General features: G+C 36.1%; 1 protein-coding gene, 1 long non-coding RNA gene and 1 pseudogene across 3 annotated transcripts in view; all 3 read left to right on the top strand.

The window, feature by feature from the left end:
* LOC130046888 (uncharacterized) overlaps positions 1-24,666 on the top strand; it is a 146,618-nt gene that overhangs the window by 65,608 nt on the left and 56,344 nt on the right. The window lies entirely within an intron of this gene.
* Positions 537-10,682, top strand: LOC125648003 (sulfotransferase 1B1-like; annotated as a pseudogene).
* LOC125648004 (sulfotransferase 1E1-like) lies at positions 12,703-23,450 on the top strand. Of its 2 annotated transcripts, XM_048874889.2 has the most exons (6): positions 12,703-13,151; positions 14,242-14,334; positions 15,156-15,479; positions 20,410-20,516; positions 20,708-20,900; positions 23,257-23,450. In XM_048874889.2, exons 1-6 carry the CDS (start codon positions 12,980-12,982, stop codon positions 23,364-23,366), a joined length of 999 nt encoding a protein of 332 aa, XP_048730846.2. In that variant the 5' UTR covers positions 12,703-12,979; the 3' UTR covers positions 23,367-23,450. The 2 variants fall into 2 exon arrangements, with proteins under 2 accessions (XP_048730846.2, XP_048730848.2); XM_048874891.2 differs by lacking the exon at positions 14,242-14,334 and having other exon boundaries at positions 12,705-13,151.

A 24,666-nucleotide genomic window follows, 5' to 3' on the forward strand; every position in this document is an offset into this window, starting at 1 on the left:
CGTACTTGCACATCGATGTAAACACTACCTTATTTCGGCATATACAAAATAATCTGACAACCGGAAGTTCACCTTCAGTACGTTAAACATGGCGCATAGTATGAATCGAGAAATTGGAATATATATCGAACTTGTTTAAAACAGTAGAATAGAGTCTCACAAATCGTAAGTTGCAAGTTGTAATTTATATGCTGACTAAGAAACATATATCATTTTTGCTTTGTTTAAGTGAAGAAAACCAGAAAATATTCAGAATGATCGAAATAGTTGTGGGGAGTAGCCCCGCAATATATATATATATATATATATATATATATATACAATATATATATATATATATATATATATATATATATATATATAAGACAATGATATGTAGAGGTACACATGTATATCTTACCGCGATATACCGTCTCACAGTTTACTAGCGATGTGAAGGTTATTGTAATCTACGATGGTAATCTCAGGTGATAATGTTTTTATTCAAAATCAGTTGACACGAAATTCTAGAACATTATATGGAACAAGATAAAGCAGTTATCCGTATCAGGAAGTAGAACGATGAAATTTAAATATTAGATCGAGGAAATCTATATGAGTATTGCGTATTACACGACGATTACACCATGGGGGAAAATGGAGATTGGAAATCAGCACCTATCATTGAGTTCGATGGAATGATGTTACCACCCTTTTCTCCGTTACGTGAAGATGTCAAGAAAAGGTTTGAAGAAATACGGAATCTTGCATGCAGAAAAGATGATATCATACTGGCTACCTATCCAAAGTAAGGTATGTAGGTAGTTCTGGAATCTATTATGCGAGTAAAATAATGCAGGAAATATACCACCTTGATTAATTTGAATTTCATCATGTTTTTCGCTCCGCGGAGCGAATTAGCATGTATTCTACGTACTTAAATATAGCATTGATTCCGTAAATGTGAATGAATGTTTTTTGCTTTTATAAACGGAATAAATAGCACGATTATAACAAGTCAATAGTTAACACGAATAACCAAACATGTCAAACTAATTCGCTCCGTGGAGCGCATAACATGATTATGCTTTTCTAAGTAACATGATATAGCTTTTCAGATTGAACATTTTCGTTAAATGAGAACTTATATCTGTAAAATGGAATTTGCGTTTCTCGGGGGGAGGTGTTTTAAATATATTTCCGTTTTCCATTTATCTCTCTAGTGAACTACCTGGTATTAACCCAATTCATAGTTATCCCTTTGTTTTGTCAAATAATTTAGCTTAATTTTTTTAAATAAGAATTCATATAAATATCTATATTGACATAAAATAATATAAAAATGATATCTTTTAAACTTGACCAGAAGATAGACAGTGAAACGATATTATCATTCTTAGTTCTTTATGTGGAAAGGCGAAGAAAATGAACAGTGATCTATCTCATAACTCCATTAAGCAATACAAAATAGAAAGTTGGGCATACAGGGACCACTGGATATACTGGTTAGAAGTGGGATCAGGTGCTACAAGGAGTAAGCTTCCCCTGTCGACCGATCACATCCGCCGTGAGAGTGTTAGGATTTTAAAGCTTGTGATATCGTCATAACTGTACATGATCACACAGATAGATGGCGATAATTAGGATTTCATTCACATATTTTATGAATGATTTCAGCAGCTTTTCATGTACTTTATCGTATCGTCATGACATAAACAATTTAATCATTTGTGATACTGATGTTGATATTTCTTCTACTACATGAATTCCATGAAAGCACACACTGCCTCCTGATCTCATAATCCAAGGGAATCCCGTAGGGATCCGGGTTAGAATAGGTCCTCAGTACACTCTTGCTTGTCGTCAGAGGCGACTAAATGGGACGGTCCTTTGGACGAGACCGCAAAAACCGAGATCTCGTGTCACAGCAGGTGTGGCACAATAAAGATCCCCCCTGCTTAATGGCCATAAGTATGGTGCCCGGAGAGGGCCATTTGCAAAAGCGTGACTGCGCGTTAGTCACAACACGCCGGCACGCCAACAAGCAACGCGCCTTCGCGCTCTCACAACAACAAGCAACGCGCCTTTGCGCAGACAAGCAACGCGCCATCGCACCGACACGCCAACAAGCAACACGGCGCAAAGGCGTATTGCTTGTTGGCGTGACAGTGCGAAGGTGCGTTGCTTGTTGGCGTGACGGCGCGACGGTGTGTTGCTTGTTGGCGTGAGAGCGTGAAGGCGTGTTGCTTGTTGGCGTGAGAGCGCAAAGATGCGTTGCTTGTTGTCGTGAGAGCGCGAAGGCGCCTTGCTTGTCTGCGCGAAGGCGTGTTGCTTGTTGGCATGAGAGCGCGAAGGTGCGTTGCTTGTTGGTGTGATGGCGTATTGTGACTTATGCGCAGTCACGCTTTTGCTAATGGCCCTATCCGGACACCATACATAAGTGCCGAGGACAGGCCTAAATTATGCAGCCCTTCATCTGTAATGGTGGCGTCTGCATATAAGTGAAATATTCTCGAGATGGACGTTAAATAATATGCAATCAATCAATCAATCCAAATCTCTTTACAAATCGTATCAATTTGAAATTTTGCTCCAATGTTTGAGAAATCATATGTTGTATTTGCATCAAAGGTAGGTGCTAGGGAACGACGTTCTAATTTTCTACTTTATTGCACCACAGCTAATTTGACAACTCGGAATGATTTAATCATATATTAAAAATTTATACAATGATTTCCAACTTCATTTACCAGTAAGGATGCGAGTTAATTGCACGATATCAATTAGTTTTAGTAAGCACTGTATACTTTCCTCCAAAATCACCAAGAATACCGTTAAGATTTAGTCGTAGCATATCATTAAAATCTCATAAGCGTTTGCCTTTTTAATTATCTGAATTTCTCCTCTGTTTCTCCAGGTACACATTGGGTTTGGGAAATTGTCTGCATGTTACTCAAAAACAAACCCGAATATTCGAAGGAAGGCAAAGAGTTGTTGTTTTTGGAAGCCATACCGGATATAAGCATCGTGGACAACATTCCCTCTCCAAGGCCATTTAATACGCATATTCCCTATAGATGGTTCCCAAAGCAGCACACAGAAAATGGCGGAAAGATTATCCACGTCCTGAGGAATCCTAAAGATGTTGCAGCATCATTTTATCACCATGCTCGCAATACTGAAGAATTTGGTGAAATTTCAGACTTCAAATCATTTTATGAAAATATCTACATGGGATCAGGTAAAATCAAAATTTCCTAAGTTCTTTCCACATTTGTTTGCTATCTTTATGGATATACACAAACATCTTTGCATGCATTATCAGTTACCTAAAACCTCTATATGAAAGGTGAAGATAACGAACAGTGATCAATCTCATAACTCCTATAAGCAATACAAAATAGATAGTTGGACAAACACGGACCCCTGGACACACCAGAGATGGGATCTGGTGCCTAGAACGAGTAAACACTCCCTGTCGACCGGTAAAATCTTCTTTTCCACAAAAATATTACTTTTTATACACCCATTTTTTGCGCTATGAGTTTTCCCGTCCTTTTGTCTGCTCATGTGTTAGCTATTTAGTGTCCGGGTCATATGCATGCTGGGAGAAAGTTTCGTCGTGATCCAAAATTAAATCATTATGGCCTTCTGTAATTTTATGATTATACATATTTAAATGTTGTTTAGAATATATCTTGTACACCATGCCTAGGACCATCATACTTTGTCATTTGGAACATCTTGAAAAGATGTATATCCAGGGATCCGTATTTGTCCAACTATCTATTTTTTATTGCTTATAGAAGTTATGAGATTGATCACTGTTCGTTATCTTCACCTTTCATTGTAACCCAAAGGTAGTCACTGTGACCTCGTTTAAAAACAATTATAACTACATATTCAAGTCATGTCTGGATTATATCTAGAGAACGGCAAGGTCCAGGATCATCAAATTTAGTTGATGAATCTTGGGAGAGGGGGGGGGGGGGCTCTGATCCAATTTATTATGCAGCTGTCTATGCTGTCAAAATGGCTAGTGCTTAATTCATCGCGAGGAGTGATTGTGTAAATTGCTGGGCAATCATACGCCTCGATGCTGTTGATTTTTGAAAAGTTTGAAAAGGTTTCTGATTTCAAATTTAGTAAAAGTTTTTTGGAATGTTATAGGATCCACATTTGAATTATATCACTTCTCGAGTATACTGTGGTAAATACGTCTGGAATTTTTTCAAAGCATTTTAAAATATTTCTATGAGTAGCAAAGATCGGGGCTTGGTAGAGCATTTACTGGATCGAGCGATGCATCTCTATAAGGGTGTTTATGAATTTTGGAATTCAGGTACGATAATTCATATGTACTCGTCCCACTGACTGGAATATTCAATTTGTTTCACACTGAAGCATGATTTTCGTCTTTTCAAAGAGGAGTTGGAGGAAAAGTTGGTTTACGAAATGTGAAAATGATGCCAAGTTGTTTTTACAATACAGTTGTAATGATGAATCTTACAAACAAAGACAATTTTCTTAATTCTTTCTCAGCTGGAACCAATAGATGGATATATTCCGCATGTAACATCTCTATGTGATTACCATGCGAGATAATGTACAAAAAAGGTTTACAATATCAAGAGTAAGCAAAACGGTATTCTGAAATCCTTCCACCATCCCCCACCCCTCATTTCCACTCAATAAATTCAATTATACCAAATCAAAATTCTATTGGGATATAACTTACAATAATAAAACCAGGCTAAATTCGATAAAGATTTGTGATACGATAGGGCGTATTAATCTTCTTTTTTCCAGTTCAGCCATTCGGGGGATGGTTTGCGTATGAAAAGGAATTTGAACAAGCGGAAATAAACGACACACACAATGCTATCTTCACAGTACAGTATGAGAGTTTGAAAAAGGTATTCATTTCTCAATGTAATATGTCCTGGTCATTATCTACATTGCATTGAAGCAAATCATTATCGTAAATTATTTAATTATATTCATTGTGTTTTAATTCATAAAGGGATCAGGTTAATGCAAATCAAATGAGGTTTTATCTTCATTTAATCAATTGTTCTAAAGTATGTAACAGTATTTGTTTAAAATTTAGAATCAATCAACAGGTCAAATATTTGACATTGATGTTAAAGATGCTGTTATAGTCATGTACAATTTACACGACCATTCCCCAAGATAAATTAAGAAATAAACTTTTTGAAATGATAGACATTTGTTTCTTCAAGAAAATGGAAAATTATTCATAGCTAGTGATCAATCATTCAGAAAATTACTGTTTAAACACCCCTCTGATTCTACGGAAGTTGATATTGAAAACATTCTGGAGATACTCATCATCGTAGGTTTTGGTGATAATGTATTCTGACAGTTTGTTGGATTTCCCATGGGCATAAATTGTGTCCCATTATTAGCTAACCCGTTGTTTTATTCATACGAGGTATAATTTATTCTAAAGCTTCTCCATAAGAAGAAAACAATCGTACTTTGGCCTTCAACTCGACATTTAGATATTATCTATTAAAAATAATCCTTTACATTTACATGTGTATATGTCGATTCAAGATTTCCAAATGAACTCGAAATAAAAGAAGATAGTCTTTCACATCTGCTTCATACTTAAATATGTTATTGAACATGTTAACGGCAAACTAACAAGTCCATATTATGACAAAGAGGATAACCAGCTTCTCGTCAATTTCCTATTGTGTAGCAATAGTTCATGATCACCTTTATATGGTGTTAATGTTTTTCAATTGAATCAATATGCACGAGCTTGTTTTCCGTATGATAAGTTTTTCAATCGAGACAGTGTACTGCCAAATAAGTTAATATCAGATGGGTTTTAAAGTAGGCCTATACTCGGCCTAAGTCACAATCAAATGTAAATGCGGAACCACGCGTCCGTTTTCCGAAATGTGGTATTTTAAAGTCTCGTTTAAAGTCAGGATTTCGCAAATTCTATGGTCGTTATAACGATCTAGTTTGCGAATACAACCTGCCATTGAGTCAAATGTTATCTGACGTGTTTTATACCAATTGTTAAGACCTTTATATACTGATTGTAACTACGGATTGAACCCTTTACCTGATCAAGATATAGGAGTCACGACAGATGTGACTGGTCGACAGGGGATGCTTACTCCCTAGATACCTGGTCCTACTTCTGGTGTGTCCCTGGGTGGGTGGTTTTCCTACTTTTGATTTTGTATTTTTATAGGAGTTACATGTATGAGATTAATCAGTGTTCGTTATCTTTTCAAAAGTATTTCTATTGTTTGTTCTATAGGATCCGATAGGGGAAACCAAACGACTAGCCAAATTTCTAGACGTTGATGTGAACGATGAAATTATAGCTGAAATAGCGGAAAAATGTAGCTTTAGGAAACTAAAAGAAGCCAATACTACGGTCAAAGATCACTCACGGTTATCAAAACTTCATCCAAATGCCCGTGAAATAATGATGAAAATGTATCGGAAAGGTAAGACATTCATGTATGCATGTGAAATGATGTATATGTATTACGGGATATACGAACTAGAAAAAGAAGTTACTAAAATTATGCGTCACTTGGGCAACTTTTGTATACAATTTATTGATGGCTAAAGACAACTCATTTTTTATACAAAAATATCTGCCTGGTTTGAAAGATATTTTTCAGAATGTTGCAAGTAAATGTCCTAGTACCAAAAACATGAGGTATTGGATTAAACTTCTGATGTTTGGCAGCGGAGATTAAACCATAAAAAGTTTATTTCCTCAACCTCATCCACGTATGTGGATATTTACTTAATGAGATGTATTTTCTCGAGTCATTAAAATAACCGACTGCTATGAAATGATATCTATGCTCTCCATTTTTATAAGAATATGAAATATTATTCGAAGGAACCGGTTTTCTCATGTCCCGCAGCTTTGTTATTTTTCTTGGCATGTATTTTCTCGAGTCATTAGAATAACCGACTGCTATGAAATGAGATAAATAATCACAATTTTCAATCTCCAGATACGTACATGCAACAACGTCAACGTGTAGCCCCCACTCCCCTCAAACACTTCTGCCCCCCCCCCTTGCAGTTTTATTGTCATGTGACGTACTTATCGAGTTAATATCATATACCTAGTAGTGAATCAGCCCTGATACACCTATTTTAGCTAGGGTGAGACAGCTGCAAGTAGGTAGGGCTGTCTCGCCCTAAGGGCCGAGATATATTTGTCTCGGCCCGTTGTCAAGGGGCTGTCTCGCCCTCAAATTTCAAATGACTATTTCTTCTTTAATCTTTTGAAATCTAACATAACTACATGAAAAAATGATGTTAGACACATATTTTTTTTTTTCAAATATAATACGTTCTTCCACGACAAAATTTAATTCAAGGAGAAAAATTAAATAAAAACGTTTTCAAAAACAGCGCTAAATTGTAGCGAGTATCTAAGCAAAAAAAGGGGGGGGGGGTAACCCAAGTAACAATTGTTTATTTAGAACAATAACACGTTTAACTTCATTTAAAAACAATCAACATTCTAGGCGATAGAAAACAGTAGGAGAATTATGGAGGGTGATATTGAAGCATTTTCAGGAATTCCCGGTCCTAATGGAGATCAAAATATTAATTTACGGCAATTGTGATGTAGAAAACTGCTTGAAAACGATTTCTGAAATCTAAAATCCCGAGGACTTGGCAATAAAACGAGAAAAGCAGAACCAATATCTTCCGACGTATTTCAACGACTTATAGATGCTAAACAGATGGGAAACGGTAAAAAAATTTACTTCAGTACAGAGTGTATAAGGTAACATTTCCTAAGCAAAGAAATCTGTAAACATTCCCGTTCATACGATGACGCCACGTAAACAAAGTTCCACAACTCTTACAAATTATATGAAATAATGAAAACGGGCGAGTTTGGTAAATCCGAAAAAATAAATAAAAATAATTCTCTTATTTTCAATTTTAGTATTAATCATCAAATCCCTAGGAGCTTCTTAATAGTATATACATGTAAAACTTATACGGTACCAATTTTGATGCACATGTAGATGATCAACACAGTGATAGATGTGACGATTCCAGATTCTAGACCACATGAGGGGATGTCCATAATTAATCATCCAATTATCATGACCAGCAATGGAATAAAGCTACAAAACCCAGCCTTTAGCATGTCTCACAATGCCAATGGTACTGGAAACATAACCATTAAAGTAAACTCACTGAAGGAATGAAATAGTCAAATATCGTTGCACAGTATACCATGTATTTATGTTTGGGTCAATACATCCCCCCCCCCCCCCATTTTAAAAAAAATCTTTATCAACTTGTTGTGTTTTAGGTATATGATATAAACAATATCACACTCTAATGTTGATCTCGGACCTGGGATTGCTCGGGCCGAGATCAACTTTGTCATTGGTACAACGTTTGTCATCAATACAAGCAAAAATCGATATATTAGCTGGTCACTTGTTCTAGTGGCGATGAAAGTTAGCAGAATTGCAAGGTTGAGTCGATGATGTGAACTCATGGATGTAATGAAGGATATCCCTCTTTGGGTTTACGATTTTGGTGCTTCGGCTGAACTGCCTTTCTTGCTAAGATATTTTTTACAAATATTACATAGGTGGATGCCTTTGTTTAACTATTTTATTTCTCGAAAAATTATTCTTATGTTTAAAGTTTTACATCATATGACTCCAGAGTATTTGAATGTTTTTAGAATGAGGTAAACACAAGAAATACCAGACAGAGCTCTGATATTTTCATTTATGTTGCAAGAGATAAAACAGAATATTTTAGAAGATCTTTTATCATTTCAGCAGCAATTTTATGAAACTCAATACTAGATTTTATTAGAGAATGCACAACTACCACATCTTTTAATCAGCCTATCTCAAACATTATTTTGATACTCAATAATACTCATGAGTTTATTGTCTCTTTTTATGTAGTTCTTAAGTACTTCGTTACTAGCTTGAAAATACGGATGTATATTCATATTTAATTGCTGTGATAAAATTTAGAAATTCATTTCAAATTAAGGATTATCTCCTTCATGCATAACTCTTATCCTTAGACGAATTTGGGTCATCTTTTTGACACTCTGTTTATTCCCTAAAATAGCTTTAGCAAGTTTATTGTTATTTCGGATTTCAAACATTTCAGTTGAGCATCACTGAAGATACATTATTTGTCAAAATGCTCATCTGGTGCATCAAAATTGGAACCGTATTATAAGTTTGACATGTATGTATATGAACTGATATTTTCATATTTTGTGATATATGTTCTCGATATGAATATATGTTATAAACAGGATCACAATGTAAATTGATTTGAATAACTAATTGTGCAATCCCGTATAAATAAAGGATATTATCATTATAACGGCACATTTTTCTCCGTTTGCTCCCCCATCCCTCAACTTTCACAAATGAAGCTAAACTGTACCTGCATTCACTTTTTCCTGATACTAATTAAAGAAACTAACTTAAAAGTGTTTGCCTATTGGGAGTTACCCAAGTTAACGCAGAAAACGTGATCTCATTGGGCATACTAAATATTAAAACCGCGACAGAATCAGAGACGAAATAATGGTTCCGATATTCCGTATTGGTAATAATCAAAACGCGATTCTTTTTCAAAATAATGATTGATGATATGCACGTACATAAGTATATATATGATTATTCCTTACTGCTGTTAGGGGTCGACATCCTCCTCATATATGTAAATCAGTAATCAAAGATACTATCAAACGCCTTGTTGAAAACACCCGTGAGTAAGTCGTCAGTACCCCTTGCATGTCGTAAGAGGTGATCCTTCGGATTAGACCGCAAAAACCGAGGCCCGGTGTCGCAGTAGATGTGTTACGATAAAGGTCCCTCCCTGCTCAAAGGCTATAAGGACCGAGCATAGTCCTAAATTTTGCAGCCCTTCATTGGTAATGATTACATTTCCATATGAGTTAACGATTCTTGAGCGGAACGTTAATGAATATACAACCAACCAGTCTTTTGGAAAATTTCCATTTTTTCGAGTTTTCATTATGTTTATGGTACAAATAACTTTCGAAGTAGAAAGTTTCTATACTCTTGTCAGTTGTTTTTGCATGTTTGTTTACGTCCCGTCGATAATTTATCATTCATATTGAGACGTCACCAGTTGTAGGTAACGTATCACAAATTACGGCCGTAGCAGTGAGGATTCTTCAACGTGCCAAAACATGCCACAATTTGGGACCTCCACCTTTAAGGTCATATCCGAAAGACCCGTGATTCTCACATCTAGATACCGAGCGTTTGGCGGAGTAGCAATCAGTAGTCTTAGGTTTCACGCGGCCATCACACGATTGGGGCTAAAAGTCACGACCTCCCGGTTACAAAGTGTCTGTAGAGACAGACACTGGATTTGGAGATTTATATGAGCATTATGAATATTGTACTGTTTCTTACAGGAGAGATTGGTGATTGGAGGAACCATTTTACAGTGGCTATGAATGAACAATTTGATGCAAAGTTCAAGGAAGAAATGAAAGACTCTAAAATTGAAGTGCAATATGAATGATTAAATAAATGTCAATTTTCATTACAGTATACACATTTGAATTTTTCTAATTTACAAATTTGAAATCAAAATTAAGATTTATACTTTGCAATGCTGAAAATAAACTCCGAAGTTTACCTAAACTGTGTTTTCCTTAATTTAGCACCGATTTGGCATGAATTTTGACCTTGAAGTCCTTCAGGGTAGACCTGTCCCTGAATGAAATTATGATGTTTTGAAGAAAAGGTAAAGATAACGAATAGTGATCAATCTCATACATGTAACTCCCACAAGGAATACGAAATAGAGAGTTGGGCAAACATGCACTGACCCCTGGATATACAAGAGGTTGGATCAGCTGACTTGGAGGAGTAAGATCCTGTCGGCCGGTAACACGGCCGTGAACTCCATATCCCGATTAGTTAAAAGGAGAAATCTTAAAGTTACAATACAATGCAAGGTGAAGATAACGAACAGTGATCAATCTCATAACTCCTACAAGCAATGCAAAATAGAGAGTGGGATCAGGTGCCTAGGAGGAGTAAGCATCCCCTGTTGATTTTGAGGGATTTTTGCTAGTCGAAACTAACATAAAATTTGTAGGAAATTAACTTACAAAAATTAGAAAACTTGTTTTTGACAACCTGGGTTATGAACAGGTGAAGATAAGGAGCAATTATCAATCTCAAAGTCTTATAAAAGATACAAAATTATTAGAAGGGCAAACATGGTCCTCTGAGCATACCAGAGGTGGGATCAGGTGCTTCGGAAACGTAGGCAATCCCTGTTGACTGTTCAAACCCACTGTGATCCCTATACTTTGATCAGGTAAACGGAGTAATTGGTAATCAAAATCAGTAGGTAAAGAACGACCCAAAATATGTGTGAAACACGCTTGACAACATTCGACTTGTATTTGCAAATAAGAACGTGATAACAGCCATAGAATTTGTTAAATGCTTACTCTAAACGTGACTTTTAAAACCTTTGTAACATCAACATATTTGGTAGGAGCCTGCCTCAATTTGAAATTTGATCATACAAAAACATGCTCTAGCGTATTGAATGAGTTGGGAGACATGAAGAATATGTGCAGGTAGTAATGGAATGTTGTATTAACAATAGTAATTTCTATTCAGATGTCGATTCGAAATAAAGGACACCACAGAGTCATTCATTTCTGCTTCATACTTATATATTTTATTGAAAGTAGATACATGTATTAACGGCAAACTAACAACTTAACTTAATGACAAACGGGATGATTTCAGTTTCTCCATCGTCAACTTCCCATATTTATATAGCAATATTTCATTATCTCCTGCATATGGTGTTTAGATCTCTCAACTGATTTGATACGCAAGACCTTATTCTGCTTATGGTCAGTTTTTCATTCGAAGCAGGCTACTGAAAAACAAGTTGATGGTGCAGGGGTTTCAACATTCTCGTTTAAAGTCAGCATTTCGCAAATTCTATGGTCGTTATAATGATCTAGTTTGCCAATACAATCTATCATTGGGTCAGATGCTGTCTGACGTGTTTCATACCGATTTTGACTACAGATAACTCTGTTTACCTGATCAAGATATAGGACACACGGCGGGTGTAACCGGTCGACAGGGGATGCGTACTCCTCCTAGGTACCTGATCCCACCTTTGTAATATCCAGGGGTCCGTGTTTGCCCAACTCTTTGTTTTGTATTGCTTATGGGAGTTATGAGATTGATAACGGTTCGTTATCTTCACCTTCCATTAAAACTTTCCTCCTATATTCACATACTTAAGACATTGCGAATAAGTGATGGTAAATCCCGAAGTATTCCGGATGACGTCCGAAGGAACCGTAAATGCTGAATTCAACATGTAAGAATAGGCTTGATTGGCCCTTGTAAAATGATTTGACCTTAGGTCACCAAAGTGCATGCTGACGTGACCCTATACAGATGTCTTCTGATCTTTGTATTAGCGACATCAGAATTTTGGAGCAGATCAAAGATCTGGTTTTAATCAGATTGGTTGAAGTCACTTGTCAAGTTGTACAAGGATGTTGGGAAAAGGAGTTGACAGGGGTGCAAGTGATGCTTGCGTAATACAAAATAGATCGGGTTCGGAACTCTAATGATGATCCAGTAGCAAAACCCTGACGGAAATATGATTTCCGGAATCAGTGACTGTCGCGGAATCAGTTTGGGACATCGTAAACGAAGTCGAGTTATATTTTTATTGCAATATACCTTCTCACAGTTTAATGGCCATGTAAGGGTTATTGTAATCTGCGATGGTAATCTCATTTGATAACAGTTTTATTCATATTATTTTGAAAAGTAATATGGAACAAGATAAAACAGTTATTTACCGTGTCAAGAAGTAGAACGATGGACTTTAAACATTTGATTGAGAAAATCATCGTCACTATCGCCTATTACACGACGATAACACCATGGAGGAAAATGGAGATGGGAAATCAACACCACCACCTATCATTGAGTTCGATGGAATGATGTTACCACCCTTTACTCCGTTACGTGAAGATGTCAAGAAAAGGTTTGAAGAAATACGGAATCTTGCATGCAGAAAAGATGATATCATACTGGTTACCTATCCAAAGTCAGGTATGTAGACATACGAAAGGTAGTTCTGGTATCTATTATGCGAGTAAAATAATGCAGGAAATATACCACCTTGGTTAAATTGAATTTCTAAGTAGCAAGATGTGGCTTATCAGATTATACAACTGCAAAAATGAAAATAGCATAATTTAAATTTTTGATAATGTTAAGATGTTTTGCTAGGGAATATTTCAAAGTGATAGTTATATGCAACATGCGGTTCCTATTTTGCTGACGATTTAACCAAGTATTACCAGCATGACCTAATAATTGCTAGTGTATACTCACCATAAAGAAACTGTGGATATGTAAGATGATGCGAAAGATAAAAAAAAAATCAGAAAGTTCAACTGATTCTTGTATGTGATTTCACTCATTCAATATAAGCAACCAAGAAAGCCAACAGAGTGATGGCAATGGTTATACTGGAAGCATTAATACTTTGACAAATTTCACAACGTGTGTGAGAGCTATATTGTGGGTACAAATTTTACGAAGGACGATGCTTTAATGTTTGATATAACTTTACCTTTAGGTGCCAAGCACCTTTCACCTTTCACACACAAGATATTGCCTTTCACCATGACAGTGCAGATCATACATGTAGGTTAATATAATGTTAAGTTACATGACAAATGCAATATTCACCGAGCCTGGAGAGGAGAAAATATCGATAATTGTGTTTGTGATTAGATAATTCAAAACATTAAAACTGACTACTGGAGACCACGAAACGATACCTGGTCAGCAATCCTTATATTGAAATATATTGCAAAACATAGTGGTCAGAGACGCACGTTTGTTTCATATGAATAACTAGTATATTGTTTGTTTTGCTGTTTTTCGCCACACTCAACAATTTTTCAGAGAGAACCCAGATACAATGTACCTGGGAAGAGACCACCGACCTTCCGAAAGTAAACTGGGAAACTTTCTCACTTACCGGCGCGAGCGGGATTCAAACCCACGCCGACCAGAGTTGAGAGGCCGTGTGATTTTGAAGGCGATGTTCTAACCACTCGGCCAAGGAGACACTGAAACTGTCTATTAGAGTTTACAACTTGATACCTGATTGGTTATATTTTATATACAGGGCTTGATATGGCTACATTCAGCTGGAATAGAAATCTAGTCGAAAATGCAGAGACGTTAGTTTTCATTGCAGGACCAATTATACTAATAAATGGTATGACAAAGATTTTATTCACACATTTTACTAATGATATAAACAGCCTTTCCTGTATCTTGTCGTCATGGACATAAGCAATTTAAGCATTTGTCACCAACATGCTGATGTTAATATGACTACCATCAAAGCACACAATACTTCCTGATCTGATCATCCAATTTTGAAATTTTTAGTTCATTTTTCGTCCGATGCTTGAAAAATCAAGTGTTATATTTGCATCGAAGTCAGGTGAAGGTGCACATAATGTTCCATCTCAGCCAATTTGAAATATCCATATTATTTATTCATGTATTAAACGTTTATACTAGGATTTCCAACTTCATTTACGAGTCACGAGTGCGAGGTAGTTGCGGGATTTCTGTTATTTTAGTGAGCGTTCTACAATTGCTTCAAACAGTTAATGTTTAGTCGTAGCACGAAAAGTGAAGACAACGAACAGTGATCAATGTCATAACTCCTATAAGGAATATAAAAGTGAGAGTTACGCACGGACTCCCTGGATATACCAGAAATAGGATCAGGTGTCTAGGTGGAGTAAGCATCCCCTGTCAACCGGTCAAACCCGCCGTGAGCCCTATATCTTGATCAAGTGAACATCGTAATCGGTAGTCAAAACCAGTGTATAAAGAACGGCCTAACAATAGGTATGAAACACGTCTGAGAGCATTTAACGCTATGACCGGTTGTATATCATTAAAAGTTCATGCACGTATGTCTTCTACCTTAATTCCGCCGTAAAATGGCTGAAATAGCGCCAAAACGGCGTAAAACATTAATCAATCAATCAATCTACCTTACTGTTTTCTCTATTTTTACAGGTACACACTGGGTTTGGGAAATTATCTGCATGCTACTGAAAAACAAAGCCGAATATTCGAAGGAAGTCAAAGAATTTTTGTTTTTGGAAGCCATACCAGACTTAAGCATACTGGACAACATTCCCTCTCCAAGGCCACTTAATACACATCTTCCCTATAGGTGGCTCCCAACGCAGCACATAGAAAGTGGTGGAAAAATTGTCCATGTTGTGAGAAACCCCAAAGATGTCGCTGTTTCGTTTTACCACCATGTATTCAATACTAAAGAGTTTGGTGACATTTCAGACTTCAAATCATTTTATGAAAATATTTACATGGGATCAGGTAAATTCAAATTTCATAAGTTCTTTCCAAAATTAGTCCGTTATGTGCACGTCTGTTTTCTTATCTGTATCGTTGATATACACAAACATCTTAAGATGCATGTCCATTTACCGAAAAAACTTCTACACGTACAATGTATATGCCAAATCTTCTTTTCCACAAAAATATAATTATTTTTTATACGTCCGACTTTTATGCTATGGGATTTCATGTTCTTTCGTCTGTCCGTTTGTTAGGGTTTTAGCATCCGGGTCATACACATTTTGGAGGAAGGTTACGTTACAATCTAACAATAAGCCATTCTTGCTTTATTCTAGAATTTTTTGTGGCACATGTAGCACAATAAAGATCCCTCCCTGCTTAAAGACCGTAAGCGCCGATGATAGACCTAAATTGTGCAGCCCTTCACCGGGAACGGCGACGTCTCCATATGAGTGAATCGAGAGGGACGTTAAACAATATACAACCAACCGTAGTCAAAAGCAGTGTGTAACGATCAGTTTAACAATTGGTATAAAACATGTCTGATATCATTTGACCCAATGACAGTCTGTATTGGCAAACTAGATTGTTATAACGATCATAGAATTTTCGAAATGCTGACTTTAAACGAGACTGTTGAAATACCGGTAACATCATCTTGTTTGTAGGTATCCTTCTTCGATTTAAAAACTGATCACACGCAGAACAAGCTCTTGCGGATCGAATCAGTAACAAATCAAACAATCCAACTATTGGTGTATTCAGTGTACCGTATAGAAATAAAACATAATTCCCATACAGTTTATTTGAAAGCCAAAATTGGACTATAGTTGTGATGATGAAACTTTTTTAAATACATGTAATCGATTTGAAAGTTAATGTTAGAAATTGATAACGAAGATGTAAAATGATTCCTAATGTACAAGTGGTCTAAGGAATTTTATTGCTTAAAGGGACTGATTCACGATTTTCCTCCAAATTTTGTATTTCACTTTAAATAATCAAAATTTATAGTCTAATTTGTTTTAGAAGGTTTCACAAAAAATTAAGGTTATTCATCATGACGGAAGCTCATTATAGAGAGTTTATTACTTGTTTTGAAAACAAAGATTGAAGTGTGTTATTGTTTACGAGTTTTCAAAATAAATGGATACTGATCCAAGTTTATTATATATATATCACATCTCAAGTATGATTTAGGTAAAATGTGTCATTTAAAAGTTAAAATTTGTAATTGTACAAAATGAAGATCCTTTGAATTACAAAATTAATGTTTCACTGGTTTGTTTGTTTACATAAAAAGACTCGAGTATTTGTTTACATAACACAGAATCAAAGCTGAAATATTGCTCTTATCCTTATATTCAGAAGGTCCAAATTTTGGTTGTCAACATTAAATGAGCTATATTTTTAAGTTTTAACATCACAAATGAAAAATATTTCTTTCGAAAAACGTGAACCAGTCCCTTTAAAATGTTTGAATATAAAAATGTCCAGGTATTTTTATATCAAACTCACCATCATAAAAGGTGAAGATAACGAACAGTGATCAATCTCATAATTCCTTTCAGGAATACAAACTAAAGAGTTGGGCAAACACGAACCCCTGGATATAACAGAAGTGGGATTAGGTGCCCAGGAGGAGTAAACATCCACTGTCGAGCATTATATCTTGATTAGGTAAACGAATGAATGGGTCAGAATGAGTGTGCCAAGAACGGTCTAATAATCGGTATGAAACACGTCAGACAGGATTTGACCCAATGATAGGTTGTATTGGCAAACTAGAGTATTATTAACGACCATAAAATGTGCAAACTGCTCACTTTAAATGAGACTGTTAAAACACCTGTAATATCGATCTTGTCTGTCAGTAGCCTGTCTCCATTTAAAAACTGATCATACATAGAACAAGTTCTTGCGCATCGAATCAGTTAAGAGATAAAAACACCGTATGGAGGTGATATTGGAATATTGCTATATAAATATGGGAAGTTGACGATTGAGAAGTTGAAGTTACCCCGATTGTGTTAGTTTGCCGTTGATATTCATTTTCAATGAAATATGTAATTACGAAGCAGATGTGGATCATGCATTCTTTGTAGTGACACCATCTTGACTTGTTGAACACTGATTCATCATGTATTATATTGATTGATTGATTAAATATTGTTTAACGTCCCTTTCGAGAATATTTCACTCATATGGAGACGTCACCACTATATCATCTACTTACAACAGCGATGTGAATTTGATCAATATGATGCATAACAAGATTCATTACGCATTCTACATTTAAATAACCATAAACTCGGTTAACATTTTGACAAGTAACAGGGTATGAAATATACGTCTCCATCATCTATCGCAGTTCATTTTAAAACTGTTCCATATAATTGATTGATTGTTTTTACGTCTCGTCGAAAAATGTTCACTCATGTTGACTATTGAGACGTCACCATCTGTAGGCGATGTACCACAAATTTAGACCTATGATTAGCGCTCAGGGCCGTAGCATTGAGGGTTCGTTATCGTAGAACGCCTGCCGCGACAAAGGACTCCGTTTTTAAGGTCATATCCAAAAGACCCGTGATTCTTACTTCTAAATGCCGAGCGTTTGGCGGAGGAGCAATCGCTATCTATTTTAACGTCTTGGGTTTGACGTGGAGATGGCACGAATGAGACTCGAACTTACAATCTCCTGGTTACAAAGCAAACGCTCTACTACTGAGCTACCGTGACATGAAAAGTGAATATAACGAACAGTGATCAATCTCGTAAATCCCATAACGAATACAAATTGAGAGTAGGGAAACACGGACCCCTGAAAACATCAAAGATGGGATCGGGTATCTAAGAGGAATAAGCATCTCTTGTTGACCGATCATACCCGCCATGAATCCTATCTCGAGAGCAGGTAAACGAAGTAATCGTCAAACTCAGTATGCAAGGTGAAGATAACGAACAGTGATCAATCTCATAACTCCTACAAGCAATACAAAATAGATAGTTGGGCAAACACGGACCCCTGGACACACCAGAGATAAAGAATGGTCTAACAGCATTTGACCTACTGAAAGTTTGTACTTGCAAATGCCATCATTATAACAAACATAGAATTTGCAAAATGCTGACTTCAAACGAGACTGTTGAAAGCCCTGTAACATCAAATTATTTGTCATTGGACTGCTTTGATTTAAAAATAGATCATATACAGAACATGCTCTCACGTATCGAATCAGTTGAGACATAAACACCATGTACGATAATGGAATATTACTACATATATATGGAAAGTTTACGATGGAGAAACTGAAGTCATACCGTATGTCATAAAGTTAATTGAATCTCCAAAAATAAAGCAGATATGGAAGACTCTACGGAGTCTTTTATTTCGGGTTCAGTGGAATATATCAAATCAACATATGAATGACAATGAACATTGTTACTAGATAAAACATCGTTGATATATCTATATGTTTAGCCACAGCAAAATATATTTTCTTCACATGTAGAAGATTTTGAACAAATTCTGCCTTATAGGTATATAAAACAGATTGGCTGATAAAGACGCAAAATTCCTGCCCATGGGAATTGCTACAGACTGTTGGAAGTAATTTTTCTTCTACAAATTACTGATCACATGATATGAATATTTGTGTGTTCCATTTTTATTGAAGAAACGGCTGTATAAGATTTCAAACATTCTTTCATTCATTGTGAAGAAAGGTACTGTAAAATGTTAATAACTCATACGTTTTAATGCTGTAGATTAGGGAAAATTTGTGATTTTCGATTTAGTACACATTTTTAAGATTTTTTTATCATCCACATTTGATTTTCATCACTTCTTACATATGTTGTGGTACATGTGCCTGAACTGTCTCCTTCAAAGCAATTAATATTGTCGTAAGGAGCAACGATATGGGCTTGGTAAAGCATTAACTGGATACAGTAATATATCTCTGTAAGGGTTTTTATGAAGTTTTTAAATCCATTATGGGTCGGGTAACTCATATTTATCCGCCCCGTTGACTGGTATATTAACTGTATTTAAAACTGAACAATTCCATCTCTTGAAAGGGAACTTGAAGTGTAAGGTGGATTACCAAATGTGGAATTAATGCCAAGATCGTTTGAAATACGAGTTGATGGTACAGGGGTTTCAACAGTCTCGATTGAAGGCAGCATTTCGCATATTCTATGTTCTTCATAACGATCTAGTTCGTCAATACACCCTCGCATTGGGTCAAATGCTGTCTGACGTGTTTCATACCGATTGCTAAGCCGTTCTTGGCACACTAATTTTGACTGCGGATAACTCCGTTTACCTGATCAGGATATAGGGCTCACGGCGGGTGTGACCGGTCAACAGGGGATGCTTACTCCTCCTAGGCACCTGATCCCACCTCTGGTGTGTCCAGGGGTCCGTGTTTTCCCAACTATCTATTTTGTATTGCTTATAGGAGTTATGAGATTGGTCGTTGTTCGTTATCTTCACCTTGCATACAGTAGTAATAATGAGCCATACAAAGACAATGTTGTTATAAGGTTTGTCAGCTGATATCAATGCATATTGCTCATGTAACATATCTATGTGATTACCGTGGAAGACAAGGTACAAAGTTGAAATGTTTTACAATAATCAGAGTAAACTAAATATCATGGTGAAATTTCAGCTGCAGTCTATCTAATGTTGATATTTCCTTAGTGTGTGGATCAGAATGGCCCATATCAATAATCACAGTTTTGATCTAGAAAAAATGATTTTTATGAGATGTTGTGGCAGTCTGAAATCCCTAATGTCCCCTACTCCGCATCCCACTCAATAAGTAATTCAATTATACCAAATCAAAATCATATTAACATGTGACCAACAATAATAAAACCAGTCTAAATCCACTAAGCTATTTTGTACGATAAGGCGTATTAAACTTTTTTCTTTCAGTTCAACCAATGGGAGGATGGTTTGCGTATGAAACGGAATTTGAACAAGCGAAAATAAACGAAACAAGCAATGCTATATTTACAGTGCAGTATGAGAGTTTGAAAAAGGTATTCATTTTTCTCAGTGTAATCTATCCTGGTCATTAAATACATTGCATTGAAGCAAATGATTATCGTAAATTGTTTAACTATATATTTATTGTGTTTTAATTCATAAAGGGACCAGGCTTATGTAAATTAAGTGAATAGCTTTAAATTCATTTATTCAAAAGTATATAAAGAATTTGTTTAAAATCTAGAATCCAATACAAGAAATCAAACGACTTTCCAAATATTTGGACGTTGATGTGAACGATGAAATTATAGCTGAAATAGCTGATAAATGTAGCTTTAGGAGACTGAAAGAAGCCAATGGTACGGTCAAAGATCACTCACGAATAACACGGCGAAGTCCAAAGTACAAAGAAATCATGCTCAAAATGTATCGAAAAGGTAAGAAATGAGTAATAATATATGATGCGTTCATCGTTAGTAGAATCATGTTGATATAGGTGTAAAGAAAACTTGAAAAAAGCATATTATATAGTCATATTTACATTTGCAACTGTTTTCTCCTACATAACACTATTACGAGCAATACGTATTTATCCCTGCATAAATCCACTACGGGGTCAACAGACGGCTGTGCGTATGAATATTTGTTAAAAGTAGGTAACAGGTACTAGTTTTACTAAGGCAATACACATCTAGCAATCGCTCTCACTTACTACAGAAATCTATCAATAGATGAAATCAACATCACAAAATGTATTTACGGTTTTATTTGTATTCCAAGCCGTGGACTTTCATCCATATTTGATAAAAGCATTTCTGTAAACAATATTTACTATTGTATGTCTAAATTTTCGTCTGCTACAACTTCACCCTGGTCATCGGTGATGCGGAATTGTACCTACTGCTAGACGATGACATTAGGCTTTAGCAAAAAGATCATTCACAGGATGTGTGGCCGGTAAGTCTTCAAAGTGCATTAAGACCTACACACCACACTGCTTCCGTGCCACAGCAGCCATAGGTGATTGATGTCGGTTTCCAAGTTTATGTCGGGACATCGAAGCGAGGCGTCGTTAAAAACCTATTACAGAAATTTATCGAGTCAAAAGAAGAGTTCAATGAGCTCATGTTTGTCAACAAATACATATCCAAATCCAAACCGTCTCTTACCTTCGTGCAGTTCCACATTCTCTGCGATGTTCAGTTCTTTCCGGAGATTAATCTGAGCTGCGTCCTCTGACCTGTCTACAAATGATTTGCCTACATCTGACGACTGCCGCCCTGTTCTTCATGTTCCTCCATCTCAGTCTTCTGTTAACTCCGTAATATCCACAGAATATCTTTCAAAGTCGGTCTTCAACGTCTTCACTTTTCAAAAGTGAAAGCGCATCACAACTGTAAGTGTAACATTGCGCACCCCCGTTTAAATCATAATTCCCCCCACACATACATGTATGGAAGAGTTTTCCATTATATACTCCCGAGTTAATGTATAAGTATATGTTGATATACTTGCTTTCTAGCGTCTTAAAAATTAAAACAGTTCTTCATTTTATGGAACTTTGTTTTGTGTTGTCGTCATTTTGAACATGCAAGGTGAAGATAACGAACAGTGATCAATCTCATAACTCCTACAAGCATTACAAAATGACGCTTCGTTGTGGACGTCAACAATTTGAAATGTATGGAAACGTGTTGTTAACACAATTCAGCAATGTTACCGACCAAAAATGTAAATATAAATAATAAGGTATGATTTTAAAATATTTTATCAGGATATAAATACGGGTTGGTACATGATCAAATTTTCCATATGGAATTTGATCACGTGACCAACCCGTATTTATATCCCGATAAATATTGTGAAATGATACCTTATTTCTTAAATAAATGGTAATTAACATTTTCTGTATCTCATAAATTAATGAAAAGGTTGAACATAACAAACAATGATCAATCTCATAAATCCTATAAATAATACAAATTGATGACAGGGCAAACCTGAAACCTATAAAAAGACCAGAGGTGGGATCAGACACCCCTCTATTTACTGGTCACAACTGCGAGCAAGTAAGTGGTGTCATCCGTAGTCAAACTCAGGATGTAAAGAACATACTAACGATTGGTATAAAACACGTCAGGTCAGGCAGTATTCGACTTGATTGATTGATTGTATCTTGTTTAACGTTCCTCTAGAGAATCTTTCACTCATATGGAGACGTCACCAATATCGATGAAGGGCTCTCACTGCGACACGGGACATCCGTTTTTAAGGTCATCCCCGAGGACCCGTGACATTCACACCTGATGCCGAGCGTTTGGTGATAGAACTGTCACTACCTGTTTTAACGACTTAGTTCTGTCGCGGCCGGGATTCGAACCCCGACCTTTCGCATGCAGGGAGAACGCTCTACCTCTAAACCACCGCGGCGGTTCATTCGACTTGATGTCAGATTGTGTTTGCAAATGAGATAATTATAACGACTGTAGAGTTTTCAATACGCTGACTTTAAATGAGACTGTTGTAATCTGTACATGCAATACTAATTTATTTGTAAGTAGCCTGTTTGGGTTTTAAAATGTATCATATGTAGAACATGGTTCTAGCGCATCGAATCACTTGAGACATGAACACCATATGCAGGCGATAATGGAATATTGCTACATAAATATGGAAAGTTGACGATGAAAAAGCTGAAGTCATCCCGTTTTTGATATGGTTTGCCATTAATGTCTATGTTTAGTAAACCCACATATGATTTTAGATGAGAGATTTATTTGGTCTTTGTTACAGGAGAGATCGGTGATTGGAAGAACCATTTTACAGTGGCTATCAATGAACAATTTGATGCAAAGTTCAAGGAAGTAATGAAAGACTCTAAAATTGAAGTGCAATACGAATGAATAAATGTCTGAAAGGATGCTCTTGTATTGTAGTTTTGAAATTAAATTTTCTGGTTGCAATGCTGCTATCAAGGACACACAGTGTATAAAGCATTTGTCTTTTACTGATGAAAATCCAAATTAATTGAGTAGCATGTTATAAGATTAAATTTTATCTCATCACCACGAGCTGTTCCCACATGTCACGAGCCCCCACCCCCTTACATGTAGATGTAGACCTTCATAATGTTAACACAATATTTACCGGGTAAAGAACAATCACGATTGAATGTAAATGTACTTCCGTTTGCGTACTACTACTGATAATTGAAGGTGAGAATTGATTAGTGGTGACACGCTAATGTTTAAACAAAATCATAAACTGTACCTGCGGTGGTATTGTGGATATTAATTTTTAAATGCGTAAGGAGTATATGGCGCTGTGGTTGAGAGAAAAAAAGGAGATAATTAATCACACTTGTATTAGAGAAAATTGACTGAATTATTTGAAACGGGCAGTAGCATAAATTTTGAGTGTAATATATTTCATTAGGTAGACTTTAGCTTTACAATATTCATTACGTATTATCGTTCTGGGATACAGAAACCAAAGACGCGAAGCGTGCGCAGAAAAAGCTGCATGTGCTATTAATCGAAGTTTTAAAAAAAACATCTTTATTACGGATTAATCTATTGCTCTATAGTCAATCCCAATTTTTTTCAGAGAGCTCCATTCATACACGTGACCGAACAGTGAATGCAGAATTTTTTTTATACCACCCTCTAAATTCAACCAACGGATTTTATCTAAGTTCTGTACCGTGCCAAATTCTCATTGTTTAATATTACTTTTGTTTCTGATGTCTTGCACCCAGGGTTGTACAGTAAAACAGGCTTATAAGATCACGTTTATAACGAATTCACGCTTATTGCGAAGTGACAATTATATCCCTATAAGAGAAAATGATAAAAATTTCATTGGATATGACGAAGTATGGTTATAATGAACATTTTTTGGGCTGTTCCTGAAGGTTCGCTACCACCTAGTTTGACCGCAATTGTTTTCTGGTAAAAGATTCAGGATATTTGAAAAAATATTACGCTATATATATATATATATATATATATATATAAAGCAATCTCGTTGTTCGTGTCGTTGGTCATTTTAGTGCTTTGTATATATATAAAGCTATATATATATAAAGCACTAAATAATCACAACTAGGTACTGACAATTTTCGCCCCAGCCCGGGGTCGAACCAGCGACGTACGGCACCCACCGCCTAGCAAGATTGTCAAAACCAGTGCGTAAGTCCACTCG

This window comes from Ostrea edulis, chromosome 6 (genome assembly GCF_947568905.1).
Source record: "Ostrea edulis chromosome 6, xbOstEdul1.1, whole genome shotgun sequence".
In the NCBI taxonomy this organism is placed as follows: Eukaryota; Metazoa; Mollusca; class Bivalvia; order Ostreida; family Ostreidae; genus Ostrea; species Ostrea edulis.

Coding starts and splice junctions, on each gene's coding strand:
- LOC125648004 (XM_048874889.2), top strand. CDS start 12,980: ATGGAGGAAAATGGAGATGGGAAATCAACACCACCACCTATCATTGAG. Junction 13,152..14,241: donor GGTTACCTATCCAAAGTCAG/GTATGTAGACAT, acceptor TTTTATATACAG/GGCTTGATATGGCTACATTC. Junction 14,335..15,155: donor ACCAATTATACTAATAAATG/GTATGACAAAGA, acceptor CTATTTTTACAG/GTACACACTGGGTTTGGGAA.